The sequence below is a fragment of the Mustelus asterias genome, chromosome 9 (genome assembly GCF_964213995.1).
Source record: "Mustelus asterias chromosome 9, sMusAst1.hap1.1, whole genome shotgun sequence".
Classification (NCBI taxonomy): domain Eukaryota; kingdom Metazoa; phylum Chordata; class Chondrichthyes; order Carcharhiniformes; family Triakidae; genus Mustelus; species Mustelus asterias.
The window spans coordinates 23,592,581-23,609,814 of record NC_135809.1 but is presented as its reverse complement, the minus strand read 5'-3'; the positions used below and the strand labels follow the sequence as shown (position 1 = coordinate 23,609,814).

At 42.8% G+C, this 17,234-nt stretch overlaps 1 protein-coding gene across 2 annotated transcripts in view; it reads left to right on the top strand.

Moving 5' to 3' along the window:
* The window catches only part of grip1 (glutamate receptor interacting protein 1), a 144,173-nt gene that overhangs the window by 27,947 nt on the left and 98,992 nt on the right, over positions 1 to 17,234 (top strand). For both annotated transcript variants that reach the window (XM_078219825.1, XM_078219824.1), the window contains exons 4-8: positions 2,126 to 2,271; positions 8,869 to 8,952; positions 12,874 to 12,949; positions 14,078 to 14,223; positions 14,984 to 15,131. In XM_078219825.1, the coding sequence (XP_078075951.1) occupies positions 2,126 to 2,271; positions 8,869 to 8,952; positions 12,874 to 12,949; positions 14,078 to 14,223; positions 14,984 to 15,131 (600 nt within the window). The remainder of the gene's footprint in view (positions 1 to 2,125; positions 2,272 to 8,868; positions 8,953 to 12,873; positions 12,950 to 14,077; positions 14,224 to 14,983; positions 15,132 to 17,234) is intronic.

Below are 17,234 nucleotides of genomic sequence, written 5' to 3'. Positions count from 1 at the left end.
GAGAAATAATTTAAAGTACATGAAATCACAGTTTGTGATCATTTCAAAACTTTATTAATATGTTCTGCACCAATAAATTCAAAATTATTCATGCGCTGATATAATTTTGTGTCATTCAATAGTTTTAGGTGTAGAAAATACCAAAGCATGTTGTGAAAATTGTGATTTTAATTTTTACATGTGCTGTTTTGTTTCTCCCAATCGAGAATTAATATAAAGGCAATGAATTTCTATTTGGGACAGTTGTATTTGGGACAGTTTTTTCGAACAGTGGCCAAAATCTCCCATCCTCGTTTGCGGCTGGGATTTTCCGGTGTCGCTGAGAATAAACAAAGTTTTGGCTGGAACACCAGTTTTCCATTCTCGCTCACAATGGGTCCAGCTGTGAACGAGACTGGAAAATCCTGCCCTATGTTTTTGAACTAGCAAGGAAAAATGATCCGGAGTGATGTGGAGCAGAATTAGTTAGCAATGTGATGTTATAGGAATATCTTAAAATAGTGACCATGTGGGCGGCACGGTCACACAGTGGATAGCGCTGCTGCCTCACAGCGCCAGGGACCGAGATTCGATTCCAGCCTTGGGTCACTGTCTGTGTGGAGTTTGCACATTCTCCCCGTGTCTACGTGGGCATCCTCTGGGTGCTCCGGTTTCCTCCCACACAAGAAAGGTATGCGGATTAGGTTGATTGGCCATGCTAAATTGTCCCTTAGTGTCAAGGGGAATCAGCAGGGTAAATAGGTGGGGTTATGGGGATAGGCCTGGGTGGGATCATTGTCAGTGCAGGCAGGGAGTTTCCTCCCACAGCCTGAAAGACGTGCTGGTTAGGTGCTTGGCCATGCTAAATTCTCCCTCAGTGTACCCGAACAGGCGCCAGAGTGTGGCGGGATTTTCACAGTAACTTCATTGCAGTGTTAATGTAAGCCTACTTGTGACACTAATAAATAAACTTAAACTTAGACATAACATATTTGAATTTGACATTAGGCTTGAGTGGGAGGGTCATTAACTAGAGTTTTGCATTAATGTGCAGCAGGCTAGGAAGTGGTAAAAAGAAATTGTAAGTTGTAAACACAGCTGGGCTGTTAGTGCATTCAACCACAAAAAGTGGGAAGCATTCAAAGATGTATTTAGTATGGTACCAAACAGTGGACATGCATTTCAATCCATTCTGCCAGGTGTTAGATCAGCCTGAAAAGCCTCTTGATTTATCTGGTTTTATTTAAAAAAAACAAGTATCGTTGTCAAGACTCTGGGCCGCCGAACCCCATCCTCTCCCACTCACAGCCTGTTTTTCAGTAGCAGAGGCAGTTTGCCATTGGCCGCCGGCAGAATCATAGAATCCCTATAGTGCTGAAGAAAACCATTCGGCCCATCAAGCCTGCACCGGCAACAATCCCACCCAAACCCTATCCCCATAACCTCACATATTTACCCTGCTAGTCCTCCTGACACGAAGGGGCAATTTACCATTGCCAATCAATCTAACCCGCACATCTTTTGGACTGTGGGAGGAATCCGGAGCACCCGGAGGAAACCCACGCGGACACGGGGAGAACCTGCAAACTCCACACAGGCCCGAGGCCGGAATTGAATTGAACCCGGGTCCCTGGCACTGTGAGGCAGCAGTGCTAACCACCATGCAACCGTGCCACCCCACGGTGCTGGATCTTCCAGTTCCCGCTGACATCTGTGGCATTTTGCATGGTTTACCCGTCCCGCCAACGGGGGAACCCATCATGCGGTGGTGGGGGTCACCTTCAGCGGGGCTGGAAGATTCCGTCGGCAGGAAGGGCCGGAAAATCCCACCCTCTTCTTTGACCATGACATTATAAAGAAGCTACCAGTTTGGTGACAATGGACCAAAAAACACAAAAATTGTAGCAGTAGAGATTGACTAATTATCGAAGAACTATTTTAATACTTGAAGTGAACTGGCTATCCTGAGCAGTTTAATTGAGTTATAATTTACCATGGCTCCTTTTAAGAGTTTTAGGAATGTAATAGTATTTTCAGTTAAAATGTGCAAGGCATTTTAGCAATTATTTTTTAATGAAGAGGTCAAAGTCACAGTTCTGTCTGGGCTAAATACTTTACGGCAATGTGCTCTGCTATTCCCTTCCAGAAGTGATCAGTTAAATATCGGAGACTATATCAAATCAGTCAATGGAATCAACCTCACAAAATTCAGGCATGATGAGATCATCAGTCTTCTGAAGAATGTTGGTGAGAGAGTGGTTCTTGAGGTGGAATATGAGCTCCCTCCTGTTTGTAAGTATCTTCTCAATTAAAATTAGTTTCATTTGATTTATTATTGTCACATGTATTAGTATACAGTGAAAAGTATTGTTTCTTGCATGGCTATACAGACAAAGCATACCGTATGGACACATGGGATTGAGGGTGATTCAGTGCTTTGGATCAGGAATTGGCTAGCTGTAAGAAAACAGAGGGTGGTGGTTGATGGGAAATGTTCATCCTGGAGTTCAGTTACGAGTGGTGTACCGCAAGGATCTGTTTTGGGGCCACTGCTGTTTGTCATTTTTATTAATGACCTGGATGAGGGCGTAGAAGGATGGATTAGTAAATTTGTGATTGACACTAAAGTCGGTGGAGTTGTAGACAGTGCGGAGGGAAGTGGCAGGTTACAGAGGGACATAGATAAGCTGCAGAGCTGGGCTGAGAGGTGGCAAATGGAGTTTAATGCGGAAAAGTGTGAGGTGATTCACTTTGGAAGGAGTAACAGGAATACAGAGTACTGGGCTAATGGTAAGATACTTGGTAGTGTGGATGAACAGAGGGATCTGGGTGTCCATGTGCATAGATCCCTGAAAGTTGGCACCCAGGTTGAAAGGGTTGTTAAGAAGGCATACGGTGTGTTAGCTTTTATTGGTAGAGGGACTGAGTTTCGGAGCCATGCGGTCATGCTGCAACTGTACAAAACTCTGGTGCGGCCGTACTTGGAGTATTGCGTACAGTTCTGGTCGCTGCAATATAGGAAAGATGTGGAAGCGTTGGAAATGGTGCAGAGGAGATTTACCAGGATGTTGCCTGGTATGGTGGGAAGATCGTATGAGGAAAGGCTGAGGGACTTGAGGTTGTTTTCGTTAGAGAGAAGAAGGTTAAGAGGTGACTTAATAGAGGCATACAAGATGATCAGAGGATTAGTTAGGGTGGATAGTGAGAGCCTTTTTCCTCAGTTGGTGATGGTTAACACAAGGGGACATAGCTTTAAATTGAGGGGTGAGAGATATAGGACAGATGTCAGAGGTAGGTTCTTTACTCAGAGAGTAGTAAGGGCGTGGAATGCCCTGCCTGCAGCAGTAGTGGACTCGTCAACATTAAGAGCATTCAAATGGTTATTGGATAAACATATGGATGATATTGGAATAGTGTAGATTAGAGGGGCTTTAGATTGGTTTCACTGGTCGGCGCAACATCAAGGGCCGAAGGGCCTGTACTGCGCTGTAATGTTCTATGTACATAGAGAAGGAAAGGAGAGAGTGCAGAATTTAGTGTTACAGTCATAACTGGGGTGCAGAGAAAGATCAACTTAGTGCGCGGTAGGTCCGTTCAAAAGTCTGGTGGCAGCAGGAAAGAAGCTGTTCTTGAGTCGGTTGGTACATGACCTCAGACTTTTGTATCGCTTTTCCCAACGGAAGAAGGTGGAAGAGAGCTGGGGTCCTTAATTATGCTGGCTGCTTTGCCAAGGCAGCGGGAAGTGGACAGAGTCAGTGGGTGGGTGGCTGGTTTGCGTGATGAACTGGGCTTCACATTAGTGTGGTATTTTGCAATTGAAAGGCTCGAATTGAAATCTAAATGTGACTGTGGAAAAGACGGATGTTTATTTTAATTAATCTCTTATGCATTCAGTAGAGAATCTGTGCGGTTATTTTAAAACCTTTCTCTAATCACATATCAGTATTTAAAACACTGAATTTTGCACGCTAATCTCAATATTTTGAGAACACTGTTTAGTGACAGGTAAAGCATTAACCGTTGCACAAAATACAAACACCAAATGTGCAAATTGATTTGCTGCCAGTGTGAACTTCATCATTGGGAATGAGCTCTCAACCACGTTCGAAAATTAAATCCATCCAAACTGAAATTGGCTTCGAGTTTGCAATTTTGTTACGGGGTCTGGGGGGACTGTGTGTGTGAGGGAGGGTGTGTGTGTGTGGAGGAGGGTGTGTGTGTGTGGTGTGTGGATTGTGGGTGTGTGTGTTGGGATGTATATGGGGGGGAGAGTGTGTGTGTAGTGGGGTTGGAAGGGGTGAGGCGCTATGTGGGTGTGTTGGTGGGGGGGTGTTGGGGGTGGGGGACATGTGTGGGGCTGTGTGTGGGGGGTGGGGGGACATGTGTGGGTTAGAGTGTGTGTGTTGGGGGTGAGTATTTGTGGGGAGGGGTAGTGTGGGGCATGGGGCTGTGGATGCTGGAGGTGGGTGTGTGTGTGGGGGGTGGGGCTGTGTGTGTGTGGGCGGAGGGGTAGGGTTGTGTGTGTTTTAAGGAGTGTGTGTGTGCTGGGGGATGGAAGTGGTGTGTGTTGGGGTTGTATGTGCGTTTGAGCATGTGCGGGTGTGTGTGTGGGGTGTGTGTGTGCGGGGTGTGTGTGTGCATATGCGTGCATGCATGAATGTGTGGGGGGGTGCGTGTGCCTGTATGTGTGGGTGGGTGTGCGTGTATGTGTGGGGTGTATGTGCATGAGTGCATGTATGTGTGGGATTCTGTGCGGGGCGTGGGTGTGTTTGGGATGTGTGTGTGTGTGTGTATGGTGGGGGGGTGTGTGTGTGTGTGGGGGGGGGTGTGTGTCTGTGTATGTGTGTGTGGGATGTGCATGCATTCATGTATGTGCGTGTTGGAGTGTGGGTGCCTGTGTACAGCAATGAACACAACTCAGAAGTGACTCACTGATTGTCGGGAGTGCAGCACATTCCAAGTTAAGATCGTCGCAACACCCATGAGAAAGTAGATAAAGTCTAATCGGACTACATTGGGGATTTGAATGCTCATTTATTCACTCCTACTCAAAAGCCTTCTGGAGCCGGTTAAATTACTCAAACTGTATTAGCTCGGATTAGTTGCTGTGTGCTGTCTCTGCCTGTGGCTGCAACTGAGTTTTCATTCGAAACTCTTAGTTCTTAAATACTGAGCAACTCAGGAAACATTCCAGTTTTATATATATTCCAAATGCATGCTGGTGTCCACATAAAAAGAGAGAATTCTGTAATATATAGGCAGAATTTTATATATAAGGTTCAGGCGTTTGCCTGGCCCAGAAACATATAGAGTTACACAAGAAAATGTCGGGACCTGTGTCAAAGGCATCACATGATATTTTACTTGATGGGCACCATTTGGAGTTGGAAGCACACCCACCAACAATTAAGAAGCATATTTAAGATAATTAAACAGCAATTGACCAGGATTTACATTGCCCGTCTGTCTTTACGGTTAGTGGGCACACTGATTGGCAAGACAGCCTTTACAATCAAACTGCAACCTCGAAACAGGGTGAGATAGAACTCAGGGTCAAACTAAATTTACCAATGTGTCCGGGGCTGAGGTTTGTGTATGATACGATTGTGCTGCCCAGATATTCATGGTATCATTTTCCCACTGCTATTTATTTTTTTTACAAGTCTGCAGGTCCCTCAGACAGTCTCACAGTGGCTGTTTCCCTGAGGGAGTACATTGACAGCACCAGCCCACACACTCCTTTTCCTCAGCTCCCACCCTCCCCAGCTGCCTCTCATCTTTTCACAGAGGACATTTTACATTGGATAGCTGTTAATTGGTCAGCCCGTAATAGAAACATAGAAAATAGGAGCCGGAGGAGGCCATTCAGCCTTTCGAGCCTGCTCCGCCATTCATTATGATCATGGCTGATCATCCAACTTAATAGCCTGATCCTGCCTTCCCCCCTATATCTTTTGATCTCCTTTGCCTCAAGTGCTACCATCACACTAACAATGCGATCTCGGCAGGGAGTGGGTTTCACGTCCGGGCGCACCCCAAATGTAAAATTTAGGCCAATGTTTAGATGAGATATTGCCATAATTACATCAATGGTTAGCACTGCTGCCTCACAACGCTAGGGACCTGGGTTCAATTCCAGCCTCGGGTGACTGTGCAGAGTCTGCACATTCTCCCTGGTGGGTTTCCTCCGGGTGCTCCGGTTTCGATTTGATTTGATTTGGTTTATTATTATCACATGTATTAGTATACAGTGAAAAGCATTGTTTCTTGCGCACTATGTAAAGCATGCCGTTCATAGAGAAGGAAAGGAGAGAGTGCAAAATGTAGTATTACAATCATAGCAAGGGTGCAGAGAAAGATCAACTTAGTGCGAGGTAGGTCCAGTCAAAAGTCTGAAGGCAGCAGGGAAGAAGCTGTCCAAAACACGTGCTGGTTGGGTGCATTGGCCGTGCTAAATTCTTTCTCAGTGTACCCTAACAGGCGCCGGAGTGTGGCGACTAGGGGATTCTCACAGTAACTTCATTGCAGTGTTAATGTAAGCCTACTTGTGACGCTAAGAAATAAACGTACAAAACTTAAACTTAAAACATTCAAATTCAGACATTTAAACTGCTCTTGGTGTCTTTATAATAACTTGCTAAGTGCTGAGCATACTGTACTGAGATTTCTTCTCAGTTTCCTTATTTTAAAAAGCAGCATTCTAGGTCAATAAAATCCACTTGCAACATTTAGGGGAAGGAAATTCCCTTCCCTTGCTTAAAGACCATGTGGTTATAACTATTATAAATACAATTAATGCTGTCTACAATGTCATACTTTCCCTTCCATTATTCCCCTCCCCATGCCTTTGTGGTGGCATTTTATGTTGATGCCCAGGTTTGAGAAAGTGGTGCTGAGCAGAGACCTGAAACTTCAGTGTTGCCGTCCCTGGCTTCTTTTTACACCGGCGTGTTGCCACTTTCCCAGTATGAAACTTGTGTCTTTCCGAATTTGAAATGCACCAGTTGGACTCTTAGCGTTCTCTAGAGCTGTGGTGGAGATTGTTCTGATATGGCAGGTGGTAATTGCTGGGCTGCCCAAATCCCAGTGGGAAACTTGAACAAGCTATCACAACAATTTGTCATTTAATTCAAGGAAATATGTGTTCTGAAGTCGGGAACAAGAATTGCTAACCACTTTTGGAGATTTTAAATATTGGAATAAAACATTTATTAACAAAAAGAAAGGAAAACTTAAACACACAAGATTATATTTACACAATTAAAAGTAGTTCTACAAGACTTCTGAAAAGATTTTTGCTTCGTTAAACTCAGAGCTAAACATGCCTTTTAAGGGAACAATCCTGGTAGATCGCTAATCTATAAAGAAATCCCAGTAAGATTACCACAAGACATCCACTGTTGTTATAAGGGGAAGCATTTCACTTGATAATGGAAATCCAAGACTTGTATCAAAATCTTGCAGAAAAAAAACACCTTTCTCTGTGAGGGTGACGAAGACCCTGCTTCTTGCATAACTTTCTCTAAGCACAGCACATTCTTCAGGATGTTATGCCTACTCCTCTCATACAGTTTGCAAGTTCCTCTTTAAGTATGTGCTTCTCTTGCATATTTAAACCTGTTATTCGTAAACTTCTTTGAATATTCCCTTCCCAGAATATAAAAATCTTTCATGTTTTTATGGCTATTACTTTTGGGTAGAAAGAAAGTTAATACTTTGCTTTACTCACTTGTGATCTCTGCCAGTGGTAAGTTTTCCTTTTGAAATACAACAGCTAAACTTTAATCCACCCTCCCTATCTTCTAATGCAAACTTCTGTTTTTGCTGCTCGCTGGTATCCCATCTTAGATTTGATCACCTCCACTTTAACATGCATGCTTTCACACCTTCCCCCTTTAGATGTTTTTAACCTTGCAGTCTAATTGGCTTCAGTTTAATTAAATTCACACACATGCATTCACAATATACCACAGAGATATTAGGAGAATATGACATTTCTTTGCAAGGCACTCTCCTGTGGCTGATTCCTGATTCTCTTCTAGTTTACTTATGATATGTGGCAAATCGTATGTTTTATTCAAAAATATAAAATGCTTTCATCCACCCAACGCCACTTTCCAGTTATGGAATACTCATAGAACAGAATCCCTATAGTGCAGAAGGAGGCCATTCGGCCCATTGAGCCCACCCAGGCCCTATCCCCACAACCCCACATATTTACACGATTAGTCCCCCATGACACCAAGGGCAATTTAGCATGGCCAATCAACCTAACCCACACATCTTTGCACTGTGGGAGGAAATCGGAGCGCTCAGAGGAAACCCACGCAGACACGGGGAGAATGTGCAAACTCTACACAGTCAGTGACCCGAGGCCGGAATTGAACCGGGCCCCTGGCGCAGTAAGGCAGCCGTGCTAACCACTGTGCCACCTATACTTCAATTATTTTGATGGCACAACAATGCATTGTGGGTGCTCATACTTACAGCAATGCAGCTATAGACATTGTGGGTGCTCCCATGTCCAGCAATGCAGCTGGAAGCATTGTGGGTGCTCCCACTTGACTCCCTATATGTCTACAAAGGATATGGCAAGGAGACCCATTTATGCCTGTAAGTTATTAGGAGACCCGAAACCACTTCTCAATCAATGAATCACTTTTGAATTGCATCCATTGTTATGAAATGACAGGCAATTTCCGCACAGCAAGGGGACACATACATCCCTAAAAATCGAAGAAAATGAATGAATAGATCAAAAAAATGAATGAGTAGATCACAACTAAGTGCTGTCTTCCAAATAATCAGCTTTGATTTTAGTCTGCATATTAGTATGGAAGCCACTTCCTAGTGATTCTGAGTGACAAGTCCTTTTATTCTCCTTTCTAGCTGTTCAAAGCTCGGGTATTATTCTCAAAACTGTGGAAGTGACTTTGCACAAAGAAGGCAATACCTTTGGCTTTGTGATTAGAGGTAAGGATGTCTGTCTATTTAATAGCACATTGCAATTCATATTGCAGCTTTCAATTGATATTTCTCTCTGCGGCAGTAAGCACTTAGCTCCACAATGTAAGCTTTTTTTTTCCTTCCCATTTTGATTAACTATTAAATGGACATTCCATTCTTGATGCAGAATGTAGAGTTGGAATAGATGGGTTTTCATTAACGTAGCAACTTTCACAACCGCAGGACATGCTAAAGCACCTATCAGCCAATGAGTTACTTTTGAAGTGTCGTCACTGTTGTAATTTATGAAATGTGGCAGCCAATTGGCACAAAGCAAGCTCTCACAAACGACAATGTTTGATTGTCACAGGTATTAGTATCCAGTGAAAAGTATTGTTTCTTGCGTGCTATACAGCCAAAACATACCGTTCATAGAGAAGGAAAGGAGAGGGTGCAGAATGTAGTGTTACAGTCATAGCTAGGGTGTAGAGAAAGAACAACTTAATACGAGGTAGGTCCATTCAAGAGTCTGATGGCAGCAGTGAAGAAGCTGTTTTTGAGTCGGTTGGTACGCGTCCTCAGACTTTTGTATCTTTTTCCTGACAGAAGAAGGTGGAAGACAGAATGTCTGGGGTGCCTGGTGTCTTGATTATGCTGGCTGCTTTTCCAAGGCAGTGGGAAGTGTAGACAGAGTCAATGGCTGGTTTGCGTGATGGACTGGGCTTTGTTCACGACCCTTGTAGTTTCTTGCGGTCTTGGGCAGAGCAGGAGCCATACCAAGCTGTGATACAATCAGAAAGAATGTTTTCTGTGGTGCACCTGTAAAAGTTGTTGAGAGTCCTAGTGGACATGCCAAATTTCATCAGCTTCCTGAGAAAGTGGAGGCATTGGTGGGCTTTCTTAACTATAGCGTCAGTGAGGAGGGACCAGGACAGGTTGTTGGTGATCTGGACACCTTGAAGCTCTCGATCATTTCCACTTTGTCCCCATTGCTGTAGACAGGGGCATGTTCTCGACTATGCTTCCTGAAGTCGATGACTATCTCCTTCATTTATTGACATTGAGGGAGAGGTTATTGTCATCGCACCAGTTCACCAGATTCTCTATCTCTTTCCAGTACTCTGTCTTATCATTGTGACAATTAATAAATAACCTGCTGTTGTGATGTTGGCTGAGGGACAAATATTGACCAGGCTGCCAGAGATAACCAACTTGTTCTACTTGGAAATAGAGACATGGGATCAATTATGGACAGATGGGACCTTGGTTTTAATGTCTCATCTAAAAGACAAAATGATCGCTTCATACAAAAAAAATCCCTCAGTAATGCAACAGAGCATCAATCAAGATTTTTGTGCTCAAGTCCCAGAGTGGGAAATGAACCCATCGGGCGGGATTTTCCAACCACACTTGCCCCAAGACTGGAAAAACCAGCCCAATGTCAATGGACCTTTGCATGGTCCGTGTCCCGCCCACTACGATTCCCGTGGCGGGTGGGACAGGAAAATTCCACCCATCGCCTTTTGAATTGGATCCACAGCTGACATTTTACGTGCACAGTAGGGAAGGGGGAGGGATGTTTTAAAAGGATATGTGGTGCAAATTTTCTTTTAGTTATAGGTTGCATATTTTAAACTTCCTTGGCTCAAAAATACATTGGATTGCTTGCCCTCTTCCCAGCACTCCTCACTGTAGTGGAAGCATGTTGTAGCTAACATGACACTTCCCTCTGATTATATCACTAAAGAGGGGAGGCGATGGCATTATCACTAGACTATTGATCCAACCCGGGTTCGAATCCCACAACGGCAGATGGTGGTATTTGAATTTAATAAAAAATATCTGGAATTAAGAATCTACTGATGACTGTGAAACCATTGTCGATTGTTGGAAAATCCCATCTGGTTCACGAATGTCCTTTAGGGAAGGAAATCTGCCGTCTTTACCTGGTCTGGCCTATATGTGATTCCAGGCCCAGAGCAATGTGGTTGACTCTCAACTGCCCTCGGGCAACTTAGGATGGCAGCAAATGCTGGCCAGCCAGCAACGCCCATGTCCCATGAATGAGTTTTAAAGAAAAAGATTGGTTACTATGAAAATGGGGGGCCAAGTGTTGCTTAACTACTCTTTTTGTGGTAGGAATTGCTACTGCACCAGATTTCCTCCAGTGCTTGGCATGACTTGTGACGTTTGCACCCTACTCAGTGATAAATGAGGCTATTGCCTTGACAACACGTTTAAAAAAAAAAGTCAGTATTTTGAGTTCTGGCGCCAAAAAAAACAGATGGAACTGACGCAATCAATTTAATTTGATAAAAATAACATCGTGTGGTGAGGCTGGGGTGATGGGATTGGAGCAAACGTCAGCATAGTACTAGAAAATAAGAATATCCGCGCTAGCTACAGCTTCTGGCAGACCTAAAATATCGCTGTAATCATTTTTTTCCCATCTTATTGAGTCTTGTACATGGCAGCGTAGTTCTTGTACATTCATTTGGCCCATTTTAGTGCAGTAAGATTGTTTGAAGTGTAGGTGAAAAATTCTCTGTTACATAGAGATTATTCCTGTAAGGCATTAGCAATATCTACATAATTCAGCAGTGATCATTGGATAAAGGTCAGAAATGAGAACCCTGGCTGTGTTTCCTCTCTCAAACCTGGAACTGTGAAGCCAATTATAATGCCCGCACTTGTAGCTTTGAATGAGATTCATTATCTCAATACAGGCAAGGCAATGAACTGGGACCATGGTCAAGTAGCGTACAGCCTACACCACACAATAGATTTACGAATGATCCTTGAGGGGAACTCTCGCAGTGTTTATGAAACAGAATTATGCTTACAGTGAGCAGCTAAAACTTGTCTATCACTTAGCAGCCAACTCCTCTTAAGTCTACGACAAAGCAGTTGGGTGCCAGTGTGTTTTTTTTTCCAAATGTCTTTGAAGAGATTTGTGTGCTCTTTCCTCCCATCACTAGCAAAGGGAAGATGTCAGCATTATTTTATTCAGCAAAGAGTCTTTGTTGTCTGAGGAGCCTAGCAAATGATATCTGGTCTGTTTAATCACAGCAAAACAGCCCTTCTCCCTTCAATGTCTGAACAAATGCATTCGTGGCCACTGTAAACTTTGTGCCATGCTCATTAATCTATGAAATGTCGTCCTTAGGCCTGTGAATTGACATGTTCCTTTCTGCTAATCCAAGCATTTATAGAATTCCTACAGTGCAGAAGGAGGCCATTCAGCCCATCGAGCCTGCACTGACAACAATCCCACCCTATCCCTGTAACCCCATATATTTACCCTGCTAATCCCCTGACACTAAGGGGCAATTTAGCATGGCCAATCCACATAATTCGCACATCTTTGGACTGTGGGAGGAAACCCGAGCACCCAGAGGAAACCAAGGCAGACATGGGAAGACCATGCAAGACTCCACACAGTCACTCAAGGCCAGAATTGAACCTAGGACCCTGGCGCTATGAGGCAACAGTGCTAACCACTGTGCCACCCTGTTGTTTGAGTCATTTAGGTGGCGAGAAAATCCTAACTGGAATGGGGTGTGTTTCCCTCTCAAGTTTCCCTTCTGAAGGCTTTGACTGATTGCTGAGGTGCAGTTCAACTATAAAAATGGGATTAGCGCACCTTTAATGGTAGCTTTGTTGATGCAGACTCGATGAGCCTTTTCTGCACTGTATGATTCTATAAGACAGGCACACGCTCTTTCGAGTAGGAGTCACATAAAGTCATAATAACAATCAGAAGTGGGGTTGTAATAATTTTCCCTCCTCCTGAAATGTTGAGGATAATGGTTGACTGCTTTCCCATCACCCTTCACTCAGATCAGCTCGCTCTGTACAGACTAGGATATTATACTTAAGGCAGTCTGGATCAATCCCACTCTCGCTGTACATATATTGTCTAATATGTTGTATATTTACTTTTCTCAGGAGGAGCTCACGAAGACAGAAATAGATCTCGCCCGATTGTAATTACCTACGTGAGGGCTGGGGGGCCAGCTGACAGGTACAGTTATACAAGTGGTCACAGTTACTAAACCTCAAAATCAGGTACAGTCTTTACATAGCCCATAAGCCAACTGTAAGCCTTGTGGGCCATCGCTACAGCCTTTGATGCAGTCCAACCTTTCTCATCCCACCTGCTGTTTTGCTGCTGCCAATCGTTGTCCCATTCTTAAATCTACCTCTGATTCCCCTCCTAATTCTGGTGCTGCTGCTCCCGGTTGTAATTCTTTTCCTAAGATGACTGCCGCTCTTTGGAGGAGTGTAAGATGATACCAGAAACTGTAAGAAGGAAACTTGAACACCGCAGGGCTGTCTTTTGTCCCTTTCCCGAAACCTGTCCCCCCAACCTCAATATGAGGCTGCATTTCTAAGCAACTTCCAGTATGTGGACTTTCTAACAATTAAAATATTTATGAAGATCCTGTTGATTTTGTTCCAGTTTCTTGTGGCTATTAATGACCAGTGTCCATAGTGCCATTGACAACGATGGCATCCACATTGAAAGAGTAACGATTTAACATGATCACATTTATCAAGTTATAATCTAAAGCCAATGAATGAGAACTGAACTTGTTGACTTATATAATTTTTGTGTTGGCATGCTATAGTCTTCTTGCCAATGACCCACCCAACCAAAGCAATTTAGTTATGCAGAGTCCTTGTATGAATATCATTTTTTGGGGAGTGCAGAGTGCAATGCAAAGAAACTCCATGAGACTTTCATTAACTACATAGCCCATGATGTTACTGGTTGCACAGTGCCGCCATTAGAATGGAGATGCCACACATGAGTTGATGAGCCAATTCGATTGCTTGTAACATTTTCATCACAAGCTTTCATCATCACAAAGATGTGCGGATTAGGTTGATTGGCCATGCTAAATTGACCCCCAGGGGGGTTAGCAGGGTAAATGTGTGGGGTTGCGGGAATAGGGCCTGGATGTGATTGTGGTTGGTATAGACTTGATGGGCTGAAAGGCTGCCTTCTGTACTGTAGGGATTCTATGATTATTGAATCAGATGTTTGAATAGCTAATTGAAAGATATTTTATTGTTCAGACCGTGGCACTGTTATTAGCTGTTGTGGCTGAAGATTTTGACTTTTGATATGATTCATTTTGTCCAATAGGGAAGGCACAATAAAGGTTGGCGACAGGCTGTTGAGTGTTGATGGAATTCGGTTACATGGAACAACGCATACAGAAGCTATGAGCATTCTCAAACAATGCGGCCAGGAGGCAACGTTAATCATCGAATATGATGTGTCTGTTATGGGTACGTTGAGTTGAGTTGAAGAAGCACTTGAACTGTTTACCACTTTGCCTTTTCTTTGCAAAGAGTCATTTCATCTCCACTGTACCCAACTGTGTTCCAATAGGAAGCTGCCAAGTGTAACAGTATCATCTGCAGGTTCATTCTGAGGTGAACTATTTTTGGTTGCCTCTTATGAAATTGGAGGTAAATCAATCTGTTCTCTCTAACACGCTTAAGTTTTATTTAAATCATTGTCCGAGAGGAGAATGTAATACTGCTGGCATTTGTAATTTCCAATAAATGCTGGCCAGCCAGTGACGCCCATGTTCACGAATGAATAAAAAAAGCAAAGATATTATATGACAACCATCATTCTTTATCTGACAGTTGCACCTGTAAGTTGCCAACATAAATTTGAATTGGTTTGGTTAATGTTAAATGAAATATAATTGCATATTTCTACATAAATAATTCACATTTAAATCCTTCATATATTCCACAACTTTGGCCTTTCCATTTACCCAGTGACTTGATCAATATTTGAAATACACTAAGGTTTATTTATTCCTTCTTTCTCTGTTTCACACATTTGGATTTGGATGGTTTTGTTTACTGTATTCTTGTTTGAAGGTTCATCATGACTCTCTGTGCATGCACTGTAGTTTGTTTCTGCCATCAAAACTGTCACTGGAGGCCTGGCTTCTAGTAAGTATATTCATGAACAGTTGCTGTGGGATAACACAAGAGCATCTCACTGTGAATTTGCTTTTTTTTTGGTTAGATTCAGTAGCGAATGCTTCTGGCCCACTGATGGTGGAGGTGGCCAAGACCCCTGGTTCAAGCTTGGGCATTGCTTTAACTACCTCACTGTACTGTAACAAGCAAGTCATAGTCATAGACAAAATAAAGGCTGCCAGCATTGCAGATAGGTATGTACATGAACTTAATTGACACATTATTACTAACTTCATTATTTGATACAGTCCCAAATAGGATTTGTAATGATATAATGTAACATAAACATATTATGATTATAAATGCAAGCACTTGCTGTCATTCAGGTATATCCTTTAACCACGGCTTTATCCCATTATGTTTAAGAAGTCTATATTATTTCATCTCTATGAGACAAACGCTTGGCTGGTGGAACAGTATTGCAAATTGTTTTATAGGCGTGTGCGTGTGTGCGCGTGTGTGTGCGCGTGTGTGGTGTAGGCTGTATGCAAGACTATTAGATAATTATTAGTCAACCTTCCATGATGCTGCATATGAGGTTGAGACCAAGGGTGGAATTTTCCTGTCCCAGTTGTCACGGGAATCGTAGCGGGCGGGGCATGGACCATTGGTGTCCGTTGACTTCCGGCAGGATTTTCTGACCTTGGGACAAGCGCTGCCGGAAAATCTCATCCCAAGTGTAGTCCTTAATGTGAAGCAAGATGAGAGAATGGAGGATTATTGGACAAAGGTGTGCAGGTGCAATTTTTTATTATTACATATAGATAGATACATTATATAAATGCATATATTCAGTCTCCTTTTAAAGTCCTGCATTCTGTTATGTTTATGCAATTATTTATATTAAAGTAGGTAAATTTGGAAAAAGAAGTATGTCCTTGCTCTCTGGAATCTGAGTTCAGGATCTGCAAAACTGAGCTGTTGACTGCTGCCACTGGTAGGAGGTTATAATTGCAGCCTGCCGAGTTTACAGAGGCAAGTTTCCATTGTCCAAGTAGTCTTTAGGAATTTAGACTGGAAGAAGTTGACACAAGAAAGAGCAATTTGGTAGACAGCAAGTGTGTGAGATTTTTTAATAAGATATGGCTATATTTTTTATTTTACATTCAAATACTCAGCTGAAACAGGTCTCAATCAAAATAGGTCCCTAGTATCTAACTGTTATCTTTTCCTTAAAACCCAAGTCTTCCACCAAGCTGAGCTGACCCTTTCTGATATCTTTTCCTTTGTCTCAGCATTCTTTTTTAATTAGTTATAGCTCTTATTTATTACTCTTGGGGTGTTGGACATCCAGGGTGGTTTATTTCTGTGTTAAAAATGTTATATGAATGCAAGTTGCTGATGTTGACTTAATCTAACTCCTGACCTCTGAAGGGGAGGCGATGGCCTCGTGGTATTATCGTTAGACTATTAATCCAGAAACTCAGCTAATGTTCTGGGGACCCGCGTTTGAATCCCGCCACTGCAGATGGTGGGATTAGAAATTAATGAAAAATATCTGGAATTAAGAATAAACTGATGACCATGAAACCATTGTTGATTGTCAGAAGAACCCATCTGATTCACTAATGTCCTTTAGGGAAGGAAATCTGCCGTCCTTACCCAGTCTAGCCTACATGTGACTCCAGAGCCACAGCAATGTGGTTGGCTCTGAACTGCCCTCAGGCAACTAGGGATGGGCAATAAATGCTGGCCAGCCAGTGATGCACATGTCCCATGAATGAATGAACAAAAATCTTGCTTTTTTTAAAAAAGAAAATTACATAAACATGCTTTGGAACTATATCCAAGGATTGATAAGTAATTCATACATTTACAGGTTATGAATTGTAGAGACTCGTATTTGCTTGTTGGAGCAATGGGAATATTAATGACTAAAGGTGATTTGATCTGAGGCACTAAGGTGGCATATACCCTTTGTGTGAGCTCACATAGGGGTCACTAGGCATACACATGAGAGGCTGATGTGACCATGTTTGGCACAAGCACATTCAGAGATTTTCATCATTTGGGTTGCTCGTGTGTGTCTCATCAGAGTTAGAGTTTCTTTTGCTGATGTAAACTGTCCATCTTCCAAAATTATTCCTAGTGTTGTTCACATTAGGTCATCAGTAGTTGATCCATATTATATAACATCTGTCAAAAAGATTCTTTCAGAATAATTGACAAACTAACATTGCAAAATATGTTTAACCCCTCTAAGAATTACTTCGGTATCTGCAATCATTTGTTCAGCTACGGTTTGGTGTACATGTGAGGAAATTATTTTGCTTTATACAAGGATATTTTTAACAAAA